At 49.8% G+C, this 19,465-nt stretch overlaps 1 protein-coding gene across 6 annotated transcripts in view; it reads left to right on the top strand.

Annotated features, from left to right (window-relative positions):
- MYO6 (myosin VI) overlaps nucleotides 1–19,465 on the top strand; it is a 158,836-nt gene that overhangs the window by 90,074 nt on the left and 49,297 nt on the right. For all 6 annotated transcript variants that reach the window (XM_068165176.1, XM_068165174.1, XM_068165177.1 and 3 more), the window contains exons 12-16: nucleotides 1,564–1,708; nucleotides 12,976–13,133; nucleotides 14,719–14,810; nucleotides 16,917–16,989; nucleotides 19,016–19,143. In XM_068165176.1, coding sequence (XP_068021277.1) covers nucleotides 1,564–1,708; nucleotides 12,976–13,133; nucleotides 14,719–14,810; nucleotides 16,917–16,989; nucleotides 19,016–19,143 — 596 coding nt within the window. The remainder of the gene's footprint in view (nucleotides 1–1,563; nucleotides 1,709–12,975; nucleotides 13,134–14,718; nucleotides 14,811–16,916; nucleotides 16,990–19,015; nucleotides 19,144–19,465) is intronic.

Below are 19,465 nucleotides of genomic sequence, written 5' to 3'. Positions count from 1 at the left end.
ACTATGATGCTAAGAAAAGAGACATTTTGTGTCTAATAATTAAAAATAATCCAACCTCATAGACTCATAGAGCCATAGAATCAAGCAGGTTGGAAAAGACCTCAGAGATCATCAAGTCCAACCTGGTACCTAATACCTAACACCTCCTGACAACTAAACCATGGCTCAAAGTGCCACATCCAAGCCTTTTTTGAACACCTCAGGGGATGGTGACTCCACCACCTCCCTGGGCAGCACATTCCAGTGGCCAGTTACACTTTCTGGGAAGAACTTTCTCCTCACCTCCAGCCTAAACCTCCCCTGGCACAGCTTGAGACTGTGTCCTCTTGTTCTGGTGCTGGCTGCCTGGCAGAAGAGACCAACTCCCACCTAGCTACAACCTCCCTTTAGGGAGTTGTAGAGAGCAAGAAGGTCTCCCCTGAGCCTCCTCTTCTCCAGGCTAAGCAACCCCAGCTCCCTCAGCCTCTCCTCACAGGGCTGTGCTCCAGACCCCTCCCCAGCTTTGTTGCCCTTCTCTGGACACATTCAAGTATCTCAGTGTCCTTCTTAAACTGAGCAGGGGAAGTGCTGGGAGTCACCTGTGCCAGGTGCTGTGCTTCCGTAGCAAGGAGCCATGGAGGCTTACAGGGACATAAAAGTTGCAGTCATTCCAGTTGCCATCATTCAAGCTGTGCCAGGAGAGGTTTAGGATGAATGTTAGGAAGAAATTTATCGCAGCAAGAGAGATTGGCCATTGGGATGTGCTGCCCAGGGAGGTGGTGGAGTCACCATCACTGGGAGTGTTTAAAAAGAGCCTGGATGAGGCACTTGGTGCCTGGTTGAGTTGATCAAATGGTGCTGGGGGATAGGTTGGACTGCATGAGCTCTGAGGTCTTTTCCAACTTGGTTTGTTATTTTTCTTTTCTTTTTTTTTTTTTAATTATTTTTTCTTTTTCTTTTTTCTTTTTTCCTTTTTTTTCTTTTTTTTTCTTTTTTTTTTTTCTTGTTTCTTTTTTCTTTTTTTCTTTTTTCTTTTTTCTTTTTTTTTTCTTTTTTCTTTTTTCTTTCTTCTTTTTTCTTTCTTTTTTCTTTTTTCTTTTTTCTTTTTTCTTTTTTCTTTTTTCTTTTTTCTTTTTTCTTTTTTCTTTTTTCTTTTTTCTTTTTTCTTTTTTCTTTTTTCTTTTTTCTTTTTTCTTTTTTTTTTTCTTTTTTCTTTTTTCTTTTTACTTTTCTTTTTTTTTCTTTTTTCTTTTTTCTTTTTTCTTTTTTCTTTTTTCTTTTTTCTTTTTTCTTTTTTCTTTTTTCTTTTTTCTTTTTTCTTTTTTCTTTTTTCTTTTTTCTTTTCCTTTTTTTTCTTTTTTTTTTCTTTTTTTCTTTTTTCTTTTTCCTTTTTTATTTTCCTTTTTTTTTCTTTTTTTTTTCTTTTTTTTTCTTTTTTCTTTTCCTTTTTTTTTTCTTTTTTTCTTCTTTTCCTTTTTCCCGGGAGCTGTTGCGCTGACAGGAGATGAGGCTTTAAGGCAGGGGAGCTCGGGTGGGCGGTGGGGCAAGGCCTCGGTCACTAACGCTCTGTGGCCTTGCTCGCAGGGGGCTGCACGGTGCGGCCGCGGAGCGAGGCGGCGCTGGAGTGCTGCGCGGCGCTGCTGGGACTCGACCGGGAGGACCTGCGCGGCAGCCTCACCACGCGTGTCATGCTCACGACGGCAGGGGGCGCCAAAGGAACGGTCATTAAGTGAGTGCCGGCTGCCGCCGCGCCGCCGCCCTGGGGAGCGACGGGACGGGACGGGACGGGACGGGACGGGACGGGACGGGACGGTGGTGGGGCAGGCTCCTGAGATAGACTACTCGGGACTGCCTCCCCGGTGCGTTCGCAGCGAGGGTGCCTGAGGAGCCGGTGAACCCTGCCCGGCCATGCGATCCTCCGCCTGAGGTCACCTGGCGTCAGTCCTTTGCGCAGGGGATGTGGTGACTGCCCCTTTAACGCTGGTTCTGTGTTTCCTCACCCACGGGGGAAAAGAGAAGGATGACCCCGAATTCCCTCTTGACCATTTGCAAGCATAAACTGAGCTGCAGCTAGCGTTCAGTGGAGCTGTTTGAATGGGTCAAAGATGCAAATCCAGTAAGATATTCCTGCAGGCAGAGGCGAGCACACAAGACAAGCAGCCTTACCTCGGTGGTCCCTTTGAAACAGAAACAGGGGGGTTGGAACTAGCTGATCCTTGTGGTCCCTTCCCACCCTCACTGGTACTATGATACTATGATTTTCCACCGTGCAAGTCTTCATTGTGAGATGACAGATATTAAACAGGCCTGTGGTGGGATTTTGGGGGTGGTTTGTTTTGCCTTTGCCTTGTTTCAGTTAGGGTTTTGGTGGGTTAGGTGGTTGTTGGTTTGGTTACTTTTTTGTTTGTTTTGGGGTTTTGTTTTGCTTTGCTTTGCTTTATTTTGGTTTTTTTGCCTTGATTTGTTTTGTTTTATCACAGAATTGTCAGGGTTGCAAGGGATCTTAAAGATCATCCAGTTCCAACCCCCCCCTGCCACGGGCAGGGACACCTCACACCACAGCAGGTTGCTCACAGCCACCTCCAGCCTGGCTGCAAACACCTCCAGGCAGGAGGCTGCCACCACCTCCCTGGGCAACCTGTGCCAGGCTCTCACCACCCTCATGGGCAACAACTTCTTCCTCACATCCAATCTCAATCTACCCATTTCTTTTTTTTTTTTCCATCCCCCCCAGTCCTATCCCTCCCTGACAGCCTCAAAAGTCCCTCCCCAGCTTTCTTGGAGCTCCCTTCAGATACTGCAAAGCCACAAGAAGGTCTTCTTCTCTACTCTATTCTGCACAACCCCAACTCCCTCAGTTTGTCCTCCAGCAGAGCAGCTCCAGCCCTCTGCTCCTCCTCATGGCCTTTCTCTGGACACCTTCCAGCACCTCCAGATCCTTCCTGGATCAGAAGCTCCAGAACTGGACACAGAGCTGCAGCTGAGGGCTCAGCAGAGTGGAGCAGAGGGGCAGAATCCCCTCCCTGGCCCTGCTGGCTCTGCTTCTCTTGCTGCAGCCCAGGCTCTGCTTGGCTCTCAGGGCTGCAAGTGCTCACTGCTGGCTCCTGCTGAGCTTCTCCTCCCCCAGCACCCCCAGGTCCTTTTCTCCAGGGCTGCTCTCCAGCCAGTCCCTGCCCAGCCTATATCAGTGCTTGGTATTGCTCTGACTGAGCTGCAGGACCCTGCACTTGGTCTTGTTCTGTTTTGTTTGGGGTTTTTGTTTGTTTGGCTTTGGTATCTTTCTTAGGGTTTTGTTTTTTGGTCTTTTTTATTGGTTTGGTTTGTGTTTTGGTTTGGTTTTCTTTGGAGCAATGGATACCAGCTTGAACACAGAAGGTTTCAGCTCAACATGAGGAGGAACTTCTTTGGTGTGAGGGTGAGGGAGCCCTGGAGCAGGCTGCCCAGAGAGGTGCCCACTTCCAGCATTAGCTATTTATTAACATAGCCCCCAGGTTCTCTGTGCCAGCATAGCTCAGAAACTGTTTGATTGCTATCAGTATTAGAGCTTGGACAAAGCACATTGTTTTGTTTTGTTCCAGCCACCCAAAGGGCTGCTCAGTTTTCTCTCTCCTTCTTAGGGACCTTTTGTGTGCAGGCAGATCATGTGAGTCCTAATAGCTCACAGGGAATAAATAGCTGAGCTGAAATCACTGTGGCCAGAGTATAGCACAGGCTTTGTTCTGCAGGGCACAAGGGAGCAAACAAGGAACAGCAGGAGGGTGATGCTAAATACTGTCTCTGTCAGTTGTATTAATAGAATAGAATAAACCAGACCAGGTTGGAAGAGACCTTCAAGATCATCGTGTCCAACCCATCAATCAATCCTACACCACCTAAACAACTAACCCATGGCACCAAGCACCCCAGCAAGTCTCCTCCTGAACACCTCCAGTGATGGTGACTCCACCACCTCCCCAGGCAGCCCATTCCAATGGGCAATCACTCTCTCTGTGTAGAACTTCTTCCTAACCTTCAGCCTAAACCTCCCCTGGTGCAGCCTGAGACTGTGTCCTCTTGTTCTGGTGCTGGCTGCCTGGGAGAAGAGACCAACATCCACCTGTCTTCAACCTCCCTTCAGGGAGTTGTAGAGAGTGATAAGGTCACCCCTGAGCCTCCTCTTCTCCAGGCTAAGCAGCCCCAGCTCCCTCAGCCTCTCCTCACAGGGCTGTGTTCCAAACCCCTCACCAACTTTGTTGCCCTTCTCTGGACTCGTTCCAGCAAGTCAACCTCCTTCCTAAACTGAGGGGCCCAGAACTGGACACAGGACTCCAGGTGTGGCCTAACCAGTGCAGGGTACAGGGGCAGAATGACCTCCCTGCTCCTGCTGGCCACACTGTTCCTGATGCAGGCCAGGATGCCATTGGCCCTCTTGGCTGCCTGGGCACACTGCTGGCTCATGTTCAGCTGCTGTCCACCAGCACCCCCAGGTCCCTCTCTGCCTGGCTGCTCTCAGCCACTCTGACCCCAGCCTGTAGCACTGCCTGGGGTTGTTGTGGCCAATGTGCAGAACCCGGCACTTGGATGCGTTCAATCTCCTGCCCTTGGCCTCTGTCCATCTGTCCAGCCTGTCCAGGTCCCTCTGCAGAGCCTCTCTACCCTCCAGCAGATCAACTCCTGCCCCCAGCTTGGTGTCATCTGCAAATTTACTGCTGATGGACTCAATGCCCTCATCCAGATCATCAATAAAGATGTTAAAGAGCACAGGGCCCAGCACTGCTCCCTGGGGCACACCACTGGTGCCAGGCTGCCAGCTGGCTGTGGCACCATTCACCAACACTCTCTGGGCTCAGCCTCCAGCCAGTTCCTAACCCATCGCAGTGTGCTCCCATCCAAGCCAGGGGCTGACAGCTTGGCCAGGAGTTTGCTATGGGGGATGGTGTCAAAGACCTTGCTGAGGTCCAGGTAGACTACATCCACAGCCTGCCCCACATCCACCAGGCAGTCACCTGATCATAGATACTGGTGTGAAGTGGATTGCCAGGGAGGCTTAGGAGCTGCACTGAATCTGTCTGTCCTCCTCCCCAAAGGAGCACAGCAGTCACCTTGCTGGCTGATGTTTTAGCCATGCATGTGAAGTGTGTTTGCAGAGAGAAATAATGTGTCAGTGCCAATGCAGCATCCAGTGCACCTTTTAAACTGTGACTGCTCTGCACTACCTTCTTACTCAGTTTGCTTCCAAGGCATTCAGAGCAGACTCAGTCATCACGAAGTCGATTGCTTACACCATTCCACATCTCCAACTCCTTTTCTAGTCCATTGCCTACAGAGCACATTTTTTCTTGTGGTGGTGCTGGGACTACCCAAGCCTCTGTTGGAAAAGCACTTGTTACAGTTTGAAGCTGGTGGTGGCCAAGCTACAGAATAATTCATTCTTCCACACAAAGAGCAGTTGGCCATTGGAATGTGCACCCCAGGGAGGTGGTGGAGTCCCTGTCCCTGGAGGCGTTCAAAAAGGGATTGGATGTGGCACTTGGAGCCAGGGTTTAGTTGTCAGGAGGTGTTGGGTATTAGGTAATAGGTTGGGCTTGATGATCTCTGAGGTCTTTTGCAACCTGGTTGATTCTATGATTCTATGAAATGAAAATTCAGTTGTAGACATATTCTTCCTGAGGTTTTGGACAGTTCAAGGGGGTGAACTCCTCAGAGTTTCCATTCTAATCATGCTGAGTCCATCTAATTCAATTGGTCTGAAGAATCATAACAACAGATGGGTTAAAATCCTTCCACTGGAGTACTGAAAACCTTATAGCTTGCAGCAGAGTTGGTTTGTGCTCTCTTGGCTGCTGGATCTGATGATCTCAAAGGTCTCTTCCAACCTGGTTTATTCCATTCCATTCCATTCCATTCCATTCCATTCCATGCCATTCCATTCCATGCCATTCCATTCCATGCCATTCCATTCCATTCCATTCCATTCCATTCCATTCCATTCCACTCCACTCCACTCCACTCCATCCCATTCCATCTTGCTGCTTCACTTGTGGGGTTGGGGCTGTGCTATCTTCCTTCTGACCTTGGGCCTCTTCTATTTGCTTTCTGTAAGAGGTACAAGGGGAAGGGGGAGGCTGAGCTTTTCTTGGGGCCCTCTGTCCCTGAGGAGGTAGGGAGGGGAGCAAGGGGAACTTGTGCAAGCTGTTGAACTGTGTATATATATTTAAATACATTTGGTACATGTTTATTGCATTTTACACTCTTATATTCTTTAGTTAATGCAGGGCCTGTCATTTGGCAGGGTTGTTTCAGCCAGGCCATTTTCTTTGATGAAAGTAGCTGCTTGGTATCCCCTCACTTCCTCTCTCTCTCCCTTAAATGTTGTCAAAGCCTGGGCAAATTAAAGGTGTTTTAGTTGCTGTTTGTTTCTACTGGAAAATGTTTGGGAACTGCATGGATTTGTCCACAAGGTAAACCCAGCCCCATGAGAGCACAGTCACACATGCACAGATTGGAAGGGGCCCTCAGAGGTCATCTTGTCCAACCCCCCTGCAGTGAGCCAGGGATGCCTCCAACTAGATCAGGCTGCCCAGGGCCACATTGAGCCTGATCTTCAATCTCTCCACAGCCCTGGACAGCCTGTTCCAGTATTTTATCACTCTCATTCTAAAGAGCTTCTTCCTGATGTCCAACTTAAACCTGTCCTGCTCCAATTTAAAACCACTGCCCCAGACTCCCATGGACTTCAGACTCTGTGTGTCATTGGAAACCTTGTTGAAGATACTGGCACAAAGACCAAACAAGGGTGGGGTGGTTGTTTTGCACCAAGCAGCTTGCAAATGGGAAAAGTTTCTTTGCTGTTTCTTACAAGTAGCTGATGGATGGAGGAGAGATGGGGAGAAGGTGAAGTGGAGTAAAGGAAATACATCTTCTCCTGTTCAGACAAGAAACAAGCAGAGGAAAAAGATTCCTTTGTCAGTGTGCAGAGCAGAGGAGCTGAGGGAAAGCCAAGTCCAGGAGCAGGAAGTTACTCATTCTGAATGTCAGGCCTGTAATAGGACTCCTCTGGATTTATTGGTTCAGTGCAATTTCAGCATCACTTTGGGGTTCTCCACTTTGAGCTGTGCACAATGCAGTGCAGGGTTACACTTTCTCTCCATGGGTTTCTGCTGCAGGCTGTGGAATTTCAAACCCACAGTGGAGCTGTATGCAGCCTCTGGAATTCTCCTTAATACTGGCAATTATGGTGGGGGGTTTTGTTTTGCTTTAAGAACAGAGCCCCCAAAGAGTGGCTGTCAATGGCTCCATGTCCCAGTGGAGGCCAGGGACAAGTGGAGTCCCTCAGGGATCAGTCCTGGGACCAGGCTTGTGCAACAGCTTTGGTAAACAGCTGCATTGAGTGCACCCTCAGCAAGTCTGCTGAGGACACCAAGCTGTGTGGTGCAGCAGACAGCTGGAGGGAAGGATCCATCCAGAGGAATCTTGACAGGCTGCAGAGCTGGGCCCATGACAACCTCATGAGGTTCAACAAGACCAAGGGCAAGGTCCTGCAGCTGGGGCAGGGCAATCCCAGGCACCAATACAGGCTGGGCAGGGACTGGCCTGAGAGCAGCCCTGAAGAAAGGACCTGGGGGTGCTGGGGGAGGAGAAGCTCAGCAGGAGCCAGCAGGGAGCACTTGCAGCCCAGAGAGCCAAGCAGAGCCTGGGCTGCAGCAGGAGAAGTGTGGCCAGCAGGGCAGGGAGGGGATTCTGCCCCTCTGCTCCACTCTGCTGAGACCACAGCTGGAGCTCTGGGGCCAGTTCTGGAGCCTCTGTGCCAGGAAGGATCTGGAGGTGCTGGAAGGTGTCCAGAGCAGGGCCATGAGGAGGAGCAGAGGGCTGGAGATGCTCTCCTATGAAGATAGACTGAGGGAGTTGGGGTTGTTCAGTCTGGAGAAGAGAAGGCTCTGAGGAGACCTAATTGTGGCCTTCCAGGATCTGAAGGGGGGTACAAGAAAGCTGGGGAGGGACTTTTGAGGGTGTCAGGGAGTGATAGGACTGGGGGGGATGGAGCAGAACTAGAAGTGGGGAGATTGAGATTGGCTATGAGGAAGAAGTTGTTCCCCATGAGGGTGGTGAGAGCCTGGCACAGGCTGCCCAGGGAGGTGGTGGAAGCCTCCTGCCTGGAGGTGTTTGCAGCCAGGCTGGCTGTGGCTGTGAGCAACCTGCTGTGGTGTGAGGTGTCCCTGCCCAGGGCAGGAGGGTTGGCACTGGCTGATCCTTGGGGTCTCTTCCAACCCTGACAATTGTGTGATTCTCTGATTTCCTAGGTGCATGCTCTAGGGGAATGGCTCTTTGCCATGGTGTTTGAACATGCCAAATTGCAGCAGAAATGGTCTGGGTGTGTGTTGTGTTATGCAATAGGCCTGCAGCTGACATGGGAATTAGTATTCTGATCTCTTAAACGTATCAGAATGGAATGTAAAGGTACCTGCCTTCTATTTATAAGATGAGATTCCTGTCAGTGCTTGTTACTTTAAGATAAGTCAGGAGATGCTTAGTGGGAGACAAGATTGTGTGTTAAAGCTAATTACTACCTAATGTAATGTAGCTTGCAGGTGTCCTTACTGAGCTGAGTCTCTGGTTGCCTGACTTAGTCACAACAGAAAGTGATCTCCATCAGCCTCACCTTTCTGCATCAGAAGCAGCATCCTTGGTGGGGGGAAATAAGTGTAGACATAATAAATTTGAGTTGGTGTAGTGCTTGTGGCTCCTGGGAAATGAAGGAATTGATGCAGTATGGGTAAGCTGTTGAGCATTAAGTGTTCTTTTCCTCCCCTGCCACTTCTCTGTGCTCCTGCTTACAGAAATCTACCTGGCCAGGGCAATAGGGCAGCTCTGCACCTGGGACCTTCTACCTGAGGGCTTACTTAGAACAGCTCAGTTCAGAGGTGTTCTGTAAAGGTAGATTTGCTGCATGCTTGAGAAGTTCTATGACTGGTTGCCTCCCACCTTAGCTGGACAGTCCATCCTTTGGTTGTCACTGGTTGTTCACATAGTGCTGGTGGTCCAAGGGTATGTACAAGAGGTGAGGTGTATGGGGAGGGGTAAAACAGGGAGGTGTTTGGGGAGGGGTAAAACAGGGAGGTGTTTGGGGAGGGGTAAAGCAGGGAGGTGTTTGGGGATGGGTAAAACAGGGAGGTGTTTGGGGATGGGTAAAACAGGGAGCTGCTTGGGGAGGGGTAAAGCAGGGAGGTGTTTGGGGAGGGGTAAAACAGGGAGCTGCTTGGGGAGAAGTGATTGATTTTTATTCAGCTGGCTTGACTGAGATATGTAGGAAGAGCATGGGCTTTGGGCATCCTCCTGTATTCTTTGTGACAAACAGGCTTGAGGTGATAAGAATCTCGACATGACAGCTCTCTCTTCCTCCCTGATCAGTTTGGCTAACAGAGGCTCTCTGCCTAGCAGCCTCTTGGTTTGATTTACTTGAACACTGGTAGCATCTGGCTGTCATGGTGCAGTGTTGTGCAGAGCCTTTGGGTGCCCATGGCTGTTGTAAGCTTTAAGCTGCTGCCTTTCTCATGCCTGAAACTTTGGGCAAGCTGCTGTCACTCATTCAAATTATTATTTTTCCCCTTTAAATGTTTGTTTTCTGTTGACCTTTGATCTTTAACCATCTCATGCTGTCGTGGTCTGAGTCTCTGTTCATATTGGTGGGACTTTGGCTTTTGTATTCTTCAGGGAGTGGTGGAGGTTGGAAGGAGCCTCTGGAGAGCTCTTTGGCAACACAATTGGGATCTGAGTGCAATCTGCAACCATGACATAAAGCCAACAGTTCCTTTTCCATCATTCTTCTTAGACATTTCCCTAAGGCTTTATTCTTAGATGAATTGTCTTATCTTGGAGACTTCCACAGGTGCTTTCTCAGCTGCTTACAGTGGAGCTTTATTTGTTTTAGTTCTGTTAACTGTTAATGGGAAGCCCAGTGTTTACAAGAAATGATTCTTGTTGAAGGTATTTATCCAGGGTAGGAGGTGATTTAAGTGGGCCTTGAAGTTGGTGCTTGCTAAGCAGGGCACTCTCATACTGACTGTATGGAATAGCTAGACATAAAAAAATCACATGCATATATAAATTATATATTAAAAAGATAGATAAAATAGTTATACAATTAAAGTAGATATACAATTAAAATGGGTATACTATTTAAATAGATATACACTTAAAATGGGTATACACTTAAAATGGATATACACTTAAAGTAGATATACAATTAAAGTGGATATACAATTAAAGTGGATATACAATTAAAATGGATCTATCATTATAATAGATATCTCATTGTAATGGATATATAATTATATATGTATATTTATATATATATATATAATGTGGGCCAGGCTGGATGAGACTCTGAGCAACCTGACCGAGTGTAAGGTGTCCCTGCCCCCTGCCAGGGGGTTTGGAACTGGATGATCCCTGAGGCCACTTCCAACCCTAAGAATGCTATGATTGCTTAGCCTGGAGAAGAGAAGACTCAGGGATTACCTTATTACTCTCCACAACTACCTGAAGGGAGGTTGTAGACAGGCAGAGGTTGGTCTCTTCTCCCAGGCACCCAGCAGCAGAACAAGAGGACACAGTCTCAAGCTGCACCAGGGGAAGTTTAGGCTGGAGGTGAGGAGAAAGTTCTTCACAGATAGAGTTGTTAGCCATTGGAATAGTGCTGCCCAGGGAGGTGGTGGAGTCCCCATCCCTGGAGGTGTTCAAGAGGGGATTGGATGTGGCACTTGGTGCCATGGTTTAGTCGTGGGGTCTGTGGTGACAGGTTGGGCTTGGTGATCTTTGAGGTCTCTTCCAACCTTGGTGATTCTGTGATTCTATCTAATATATGCATGTATATAATACATATATAATATATATCTAATAAAATATATAGTATGTATAAGTAAGTACAGTATGACTAAATAAGTATATCATATACAGTCTAAATAATATATAAAAATATGGTCTATAATATATAATATGTGCCTAGCTAAATGCATAGATTTGCCTAATATTCCCACCCTTGTAGTGTGCACTCCACAGGCTTTGAAGCTGAGGCTTGTGGGATTTTACATGTGGAGTTGTTTGAGGTTTTAAACTGCTGAGCTGTGATGGAGGCTTGTACTAAAGCTTTTGAATAAGGGGGCAGGAATAAAGTCTCCTCTCTTAAAGGGCTCCTTCTTCCAGAGTTTAAATAGAATCCTTGCATCTGACTTTCACTCTAACAATGCATTCCCTTAGGTTAAAAACCTCTAATAAACTAGAGTTAAGGCATAAATATAAACACCTCTTATTTCTTTGTCACTTTTGGTACTGATTATGTCATAATAGCTTTACTTACACCCCTTATGAAAGCATAGGGATCAAGAAGTTAGAGCAAAACTGAGCTAAAGGTTCTGTTGTAATGAGGCAGCTTTGAGTCACAGAATGTTAGCGGCTGGAAGGGACCTCCACAGTTCATCTAGTCCGACATCCCCTGCCACAGCAGGGTCATAGTATCAGTCAGGGTTGGAAGGGACCACAAGGATCATCTGGTTCCAATGCCCCTGCCATGGGCAGGGACACCCCACACTAGATCAGCCTGGCCAGAGCCTCAGCCAGCCTGGCCTTAAACACCTCCAGGGATGGGGTCACCTAGAGCAGCTCACACAGCAACACATCCAGGTGGTTTTGGAATATCTCCAGAGAGGGAGACTCCACAACCCCCCTGGGCAGCCTCTTCCAGGCTTCTCTCACCCTCCCAAGGGAAAAATTCTTCCTCCTCTTCCCATGGCACTTCCTCTGCCTCAGCTTCCACCCCTGCCCCTTGTGCTGGCATTGGGCAGCCCCCAGCAGAGCCTGGCTCCAGCCTCTGGCCACTGCCCCTGCACAGCTTTAGCAACAGCAATGAGGCACAGTTGTAATATTTTTTCCTAGGTGGCAATGCATGTGTTTTAAATCCCTTTCTCTGGCAATTATCAGCATAAATTCTAATTATCTAATAAATGAGTATGAAAACCTCTGCATCTTGTAGATCTGCATCTGCTGGACGTGAGGAGGAAGCTCTTCCCCATGAGAGTGGTGAAGCCCTGGAATGGGTTGTCCAGGGAGGTGGTTGGGGCCCTGTCCCTTGAGGTGTTTAAGCCCAGGCTGGATGAGGCTCTGGCCAGGCTGATGTAGAATAAACCTTTATTAGAATAAACCAAACCAGGTTGGAAGAGACCTTCAAGATCATCGTGTCCAACCCATCAACCAATCCAACCCACCCAAACAGCTAACCCATGGCACCAAGCACCCCATCAAGTCTCCTCCTGAACACCTCCAGTGATGGTGACTCCACCACCTCCCCAGGCAGCCCATTCCAATGGGCAATCACTCTCTCTGTGTAGAACTTCTTCCTAACATCCAACCTGAACCTCCCCTGGTGCAGCCTGAGACTGTGTCCTCTTGTTCTGGTGCTGGCTGCCTGGGAGAAGAGACCAACCCCTGCCTGGCTACAACCTCCCTTCAGGGAGTTGTAGAGAGCAAGAAGGTCTCCCCTGAGCCTCCTCTTCTCCAGGCTAAGCAACCCCAGCTCCCTCAGCCTCTCCTCACAGGGCTTGTGTTCCAAACCCCTCACCAACTTTGTTGCTCTTCTCTGGACTTGTTCCAGCAAGTCAACCTCCTTCCTAAACTGAGGAGCCCAGAACTGGACACAGGACTCAAGATGTGGCCTAACCAGTGCTGAGCACAGGGGCAGAATGACCTCCCTGCTCCTGCTGGCCACACTGTTCCTGATGCAGGCCAGGATGCCATTGGCCCTCTTGGCTGCCTGGGCACACTGCTGGCTCATGTTCAGCCTATGTAGTGTGGGGTGTCCCTGCCCATGGCAGGGGGGTTGGGACTAAATGATCCTCGTGGTCCCTTCCAACCCTGACTGATTCTATGATTCCATGACCTAGGCTTGACTGAAACATGAAACATGACTCTGAAAAACAAATGTGTTCAGTTTTGGGGTTTTTTGTTTGTTTGTTTGTTTTTTAGGGTACCCTTGAAAGTGGAACAAGCAAGCAATGCTCGTGATGCCCTGGCCAAGACGGTGTACAGTCATCTCTTTGACCACGTGGTGAACAGGGTAAACCAGTGCTTTCCTTTTGAGAGCTCAGCTTTCTTCATTGGGGTCCTGGACATAGCTGGCTTTGGTAAGTGCACTTAAAAACTTGGCTAGTTTTCTGGTGGTCTGTTATTGCCCCCAAAGACTCAATGATAAATTCTGCAGTGGGGAGGGGCAGGGTTTTCTGCTTGGTGGTGGTGGGTAGGGTGGATTGCAGGGGCTTAAGACAGGAAGAGAGCAGACAGAGCATCCTTTTCCTGAGATGCAAGGCTAAGGCTTCTCCTGATGGCCTTACAGCACTAACCAAAGGGTAGTGTGAAGCTAGGCATCTTTGTCATGCTGTCAGATTCCTCTAGTGCCCATGCAGACAGCTTTATAAGGGCTGAAAATTTGGAGTGGAGCCACCCTATGCCTGCCCAGTGAAAATGGGAAGGATACTGCACATGCATGCTGCTTTCCCATTCAGTCCTGAGAAGATCAGAGAATCATCAGGGTTGGAAGGCATCTCAAGGATCAGCCAGTTCCAACCCCCCTGCCATGGGCAAGGACACCTCACACCACAGCAGGTTGCTCACAGCCACCTCCAGCCTGGCTGCAAACACCTCCAGGCAGGAGGCTTCCACCACCTCCCTGGGCAGCCTGTGCCAGGCTCTCACCACCCTCATGGGGAACAACTTCTTCCTAACATCCAATCTGAATCTCCCCGCTTCTAGTTTTTTCCATTTCCCCCCCAGTCCTATCCCTCCCTGACACCCTAACCAACCAGGTTGGAAAAGACCTCAGAGATCATCAAGTCCAACCTATTACCTAATACCTAACACCTCCTGACAACTAAACCATGGCTCCAAGTGCCACATCCAAGCCTTTCTTGAACACCTCCAGGGATGGGGACTCCACCACCTCCCTGGGCAGCACATCCCAATGGCCAATCTCTCTTGCTGGGAAGAACTTTCTCCTCACCTCCAGCCTAAACCTCCCCTGGCACAGCTTGAGACTGTGTCCTCTTGTTCTGGTGCTGGGTGCCTGGGAGAAGAGGCCAACCCCCACCTGGCTACAACCTCCCTTCAGGGAGTTGGAGAGAGCAAGAAGGTCTCCCCTGAGCCTCCTCCAGGCTAAGCAACCCCAGCTCCCTCAGCCTCTCCTCACAGGGCTGTGCTCCAGCCCCCTCCCCAGCTTTGTTGCCCTTCTCTGGACACCTTCAAGTGCCTCAGTGTCCTTCTTAACCTGAGGAGCCCAGAATTGGACACAGGACTCCAGGTGTGGCCTAACCAGTGCTGAGCACAGGGCAGAATGACTTTCCTTGCTCCTTCTGGCCACGGCATTACTAATCCCAGCCAGGATGCCATTGGCCTTCTTGGCCACCTGGGCACCCTGCTGGCTCATGTTCAGCTGCTGTCAACCAGTCCCCCCAGGTCCCTTTCTGCCTGGCTGCTCTCTCCAGTCTTAGGAGCAACTTAAAGGAAGAGATATGTGTAAAAGATTTTTGTTTTACTGAAAGAATGTGGTCTGGATCTGAACACATCCTGAAGTGTTAGCACTCTGAAGCATCTCTCATTGGCTGTGTGAGATGATCTTGAAGGTCTCTTCCAACCTGCTTTACTCTGTTCTATGCTGTTCTAAGATGAATCCTTGCAGCTCTGGTTTATTGTAGAAGTTTCCCTTCTCTTTTTCAGAGTATTTTGAACACAACAGTTTTGAACAGTTCTGCATTAACTACTGCAATGAAAAGCTGCAGCAGTTTTTCAATGAGAGGATTCTGAAAGAGGTATGTCACAGCTCAGCAAACATTTGGGGAGCTCTTCTATTTTGTTGGGGTTTTTTTTGTGGTAAAGGGGTGCATGGAGTAGCATTTTCTTGCCATCAGATTGCACATTATCTCTAGATTAAAAAGACAAAGGGAAAAAAGGATCAGTTGAAGAACTGTTTTCCTACTGTGTGCCATCTGGGTTTGCCACAATTCAATGTGGCTTTTGCAAAACACCAATCTTTTGTCCTTTTCTTTATCCCTTCCCTTTGTTGCCCTTTCCCCACCCTTTGTTGCCCTTTCCCCACCCTTTGTTGCCCTTTCCCCACCCTTTGTTGCCCTTTCCCCACCCTTTGTTGCCCATTTCCCACCCTTTGTTGCTCTTTCCCCACCCTTCATTGCCCTTTTCTGTCCGTTGTTCCCCCTTTCCCATCCTTTTTTGCCCCTTTTTGCCCTCCATCCTTTCCCCCCTTCTCCCTTCCTTTCCCCCCTTCTCCCTTCCTTTCCCCCCTTCTCCCTTCCTTTCCCCCCTTCTCCCTTCCTTTCCCCCCTTCTCCCTTCCTTTCCCCCCTTCTCCCTTCCTTTCCCCCCTTCTCCCTTCCTTTCCCCCCTTCTCCCTTCCTTTCCCCCCTTCTCCCTTCCTTTCCCCCCTTCTCCCTTCCTTTCCCCCCTTCTCCCTTCCTTTCCCCCCTTCTCCCTTCCTTTCCCCCCTTCTCCCTTCCTTTCCCCCCTTCTCCCTTCCTTTCCCCCCTTCTCCCTTCCTTTCCCCCCTTCTCCCTTCCTTTCCCCCCTTCTCCCTTCCTTTCCCCCCTTCTCCCTTCCTTTCCCCCCTTCTCCCTTCCTTTCCCCCCTTCTCCCTTCCTTTCCCCCCTTCTCCCTTCCTTTCCCCCCTTCTCCCTTCCTTTCCCCCCTTCTCCCTTCCTTTCCCCCCTTCTTCCATCCTTTCCCCCTCTCTTTCTCCCATCCTTTCCCCCTCTCTTTCTCCCATCCTTTCCCCCTCTCTTTCTCCCATCCTTTCCCCCTCTCTTTCTCCCATCCTTTCCCCCTCTCTTTCTCCCATCCTTTCCCCCTCTCTTTCTCCCATCCTTTCCCCCTCTCTTTCTCCCATCCTTTCCCCCTCTCTTTCTCCCATCCTTTCCCCTCTCTTCCTCCCCCTTTCCCCCCTCTCTTCCTCCCCCTTTCCCCCCTCTCTTCCTCCCCCTTTCCCCCCTCTCTTCCTCCCCCTTTCCCCCCTCTCTTCCTCCCCCTTTTCCCCCTCTCTTCCTCCCCCTTCCCCCCCTTCCTCCCCCTTTTCCCCCCTTCCTCCCCCTTTCCCCCCCTTCCTCCCCCTTTCCCCCCCCTTCCTCCCCCTTTCCTCCCCTTCCTCCCCCTTTTCCCCCCCCTTCCTCCCCCTTTTCCCCCCCTTCCTCCCCCTTTTCCCCCCCTTCCTCCCCCTTTTCCCCCCCCTTCCTCCCCCTTTTCCCCCCCCTTCCTCCCCCTTTTCCCCCCCTTCCTCCCCCTTTTCCCCCCCTTCCTCCCCCTTTTCCCCCCCTTCCTCCCCCTTTTCCCCCCCTTCCTCACCCTTTCCCCCCTTCCTCACCCTTTCCCCCCTTCCTCACCCTTTCCCCCCTTCCTCCCCCCTTTCCCCCCTTCCTCCCCCCTTTCCCCCCTTCCTCCCCCTTTCCCCCCTTCCTCCCCCTTTCCCCCCCTCTTCCTCCCCCTTTCCCCCCCCTTCCTCCCCCTTTCCCCCCCTTTTCCTCCCCCTTTTCCCCCCCTTCCTCCCCCTTTTCCCCCCCTTCCTCCCCCTTTTCCCCCCCTCTTCCTCCCCCTTTTCCCCCCCCTTCCTCCCCCCTTCCCCCCCCTCTTCCTCCCCCTTTCCCCACCCTCTTTTCCCTTCCATTTTCCACCCTCCTCTCCCCCTCTTTTTCCACCCTATTCATCCCCTCAAGGGAGGGAGGTGAAGTGGGAATCTCTTAAGCTGAGGAGTGACATTCTCAAATGTCTGTTGGTTCCTGGTGTTCAGCAATATCTCTCTGTTTCTTTTAACAAAGAGCCCCACATGTTTAGTGGGGGAAAAAAGCAATGGGTCCTGTTTCCTCTTGTCAGTTACATTTACTGTGTGTCTGTGTTTGGTTTGGTTTGTTGTAGGAGCAAGAACTTTACCAGAGGGAAGGTCTGGGGGTTAATGAAGTGCGCTATGTGGACAACCAGGACTGCATAGGTATGCACCTCCCCAGACATCCAGCTGCTCAGTAGTGTCAGGCAGCAATAAAGCCTGCAAGCCAAAGAGGCAGAACATGCCCAGTGCTGGTGCTTGTAGTGTAGAAGTAGAGTAGAAGTAAAGTAGAAGTGGAATGGAAGGGAATGGAATGGAATGGAATGGAATGGAATGGAATGGAATGGAATGGAATGGAATGGAATGGAATGACCAGTAGAACCCTGTGAGTTTTTCCAGCTTCATTCTAGTTCTGGTTGGTAATAGAGCCATAGGCACACAGCATCACAGGGGGTTAGAGATTGGAGGGGACCTCTGGAGATCTTTGAGTCCAACCCCCCTGACAGAGAACAGGTCACACAGGGACATATCCAGACAGGGCTGGAAAGGCTCCAGAGAAGGAGACTCCACAACCTCTCTGGGCAGCCTGCTCCAGGGCTCTGTCATCCTCACTGCAAAGAAGTTTCTCCTCCTGTTGAGCTGAAACCTTCTGTGATCATTAAATGACTTCACAGGCTCACAGGATGCTAGGGGTTGGAAGGGACCTCTGGAGATCTTCCAGTCCAACCCCCCCTGCCAGAGCAGGAGCAGAGAATCCAGGTCACACAGGAATGCATCCAGATGAGTCTTGAAAGTCTCCAGAGAAGGAGACTCCACAACCTCTCTGGGCAGCCTGCTTCAGGGCTCTGGGAGCCTCACAGTGCAGAAGTTCCTTCTCATGTTGAGCTGGAACCTCCTGTGCTGCAGTTTATATCCATTGCCCCTTGTCCTACCCCAGGGTGCAGCTGAGCAGAGCCTGTCCCCTCCCTCCTGACCCCCAGCCCTCAGCTATTGATAGACATTGATCAGATCCCCCTCAGTCTTCTCCAGACTGAACAGCCCCAGGGCTCTCAGCCTCTCCTCCCCAGGCAGTGATGCAGTCCCTTCAGCATCCTGGGAGCCCTGTCGATATTTGAGTAGTTCTTGGAGGGATGCACCCAGTTTGCAGTGAGTGAACACTCCCTTGAGCACCTCTGCTCTTCATTTTCTGACCAGTGTTACTACAGATGCAGAGCCATCCCCTGGGAAGGTCAGTGAGACAGCAGAGGTTCAAACTCCATTGCTCTTTTGCCATGGATGCCAATTTTTCAACAGAGAAACATCCTCTGGTGATACCACAGAAACATTTAGGCACCTTTGGGGTGCCTCATTTTATACCAAGTACAACTTGAGAGCTGGAGTAAAAAAATCAAAGAATTTTTGACTGACCTTTCCCCTGCTGTATTATTTGTGTCAGAGTCAAAACTTAATATGTATAAGCTATTAATTAAATCACAGAGTCACAGAATGCTAGGGGCTGGAAGGGACCTGGAAAGCTCATCCAGTTCACCCCTCCCCTGCCAGAGCAGGGTCACCTAGGGCAGATCACACAGGAACACATCCAGGCAGGTCCTCATCTTCACATGGAACTTCCTATGCCTCAGCTTCCACCCAGGCATCCCAATCAACAATTCAGAGATGTAGAATTAAGTAATTAGCAGTGACTTAGTGAGGAGGCTGAGGGGAGACCTCCTGGCTGTCTACAGCTACCTGAAAGGAGGTTGTGGAGAGGTTGGTGCTGGTCTCTTCTCCCAGGTAACTAGTGACAGAACAAGAGGCAATGGCATGAAGCTATGACTGGGTAGCTTTAGAGTGGACATAAGGAAGAAGCTTTTCACAGCAAGAGTGATCAGGGCTTGGAATGAGCTGCCCAGGGAGGTGGTGGAGTCCCCAAGCCTGGCTGTGTTTGAAGGTGGTTTGGCTGTGGTGCTTGGGGCTGTGGTTTAGTGGTGACCCTTGTAGAGTAGGGTTCTGGGTTGGACTTGGTGCTCCTGAGGGTCTTTTTCCACCTGAATGTTTCTGTGATTCTCTATTTAGTGTTAAGAGCTTTCCTTGGATACCTTTAGGCAGAATTGGATCAGGAGCATTTTAAACTTGAAAGTTTGAGTTCTGCTGTGAGCTTGTATTCAGTTTTTGTAAGCACATGTGTATGTGTTCTTTTTCTTTCTACTAGATTTGATTGAAGCCAAGTTTGTAGGTTTGCTGGATATTTTGGATGAAGAAAATCGCCTTCCCCAGCCGAGTGACCAGCATTTTACTTCAGTGGTGCACCAGAAACACAAGGACCACTTCAGGCTCTCTGTAGGTTGATTTTTTGCTGTCCTTCTTAGGGAGGTGGTGGAAGCCTCATGCCTGGAGGTGTTTGCAGCCAGGCTGGATGTGGCTGTGAGCAGCCTGCTGCAGTGTGAGGTGTCCCTGCCCATGGCAGGGGGGTTGGAACTGGCTGATCCTTGAGCTCCCTTCCAACCCTGACAGTTCTATGATTCTGTTACAATTTATGTACAGGACTTCTGTAGGAAAAACAATAATTAGTTTCCTGCTGAATAAAATGGAAGCAAAGGGAGGCAGATAAAGCAGCCACCCAGTTTCCTTAGGTTTCTACTTAATAGAATAGAATTAACCA

The sequence above is a fragment of the Melanerpes formicivorus genome, unplaced genomic scaffold (assembly GCF_026170545.1).
Source record: "Melanerpes formicivorus ecotype bairdi unplaced genomic scaffold, bMelFor1.0.p_v2 SCAF_85, whole genome shotgun sequence".
Classification (NCBI taxonomy): domain Eukaryota; kingdom Metazoa; phylum Chordata; class Aves; order Piciformes; family Picidae; genus Melanerpes; species Melanerpes formicivorus.
Note: the sequence above shows the minus strand (reverse complement) of the source record. Positions and strands in the feature narration are given on the sequence as shown.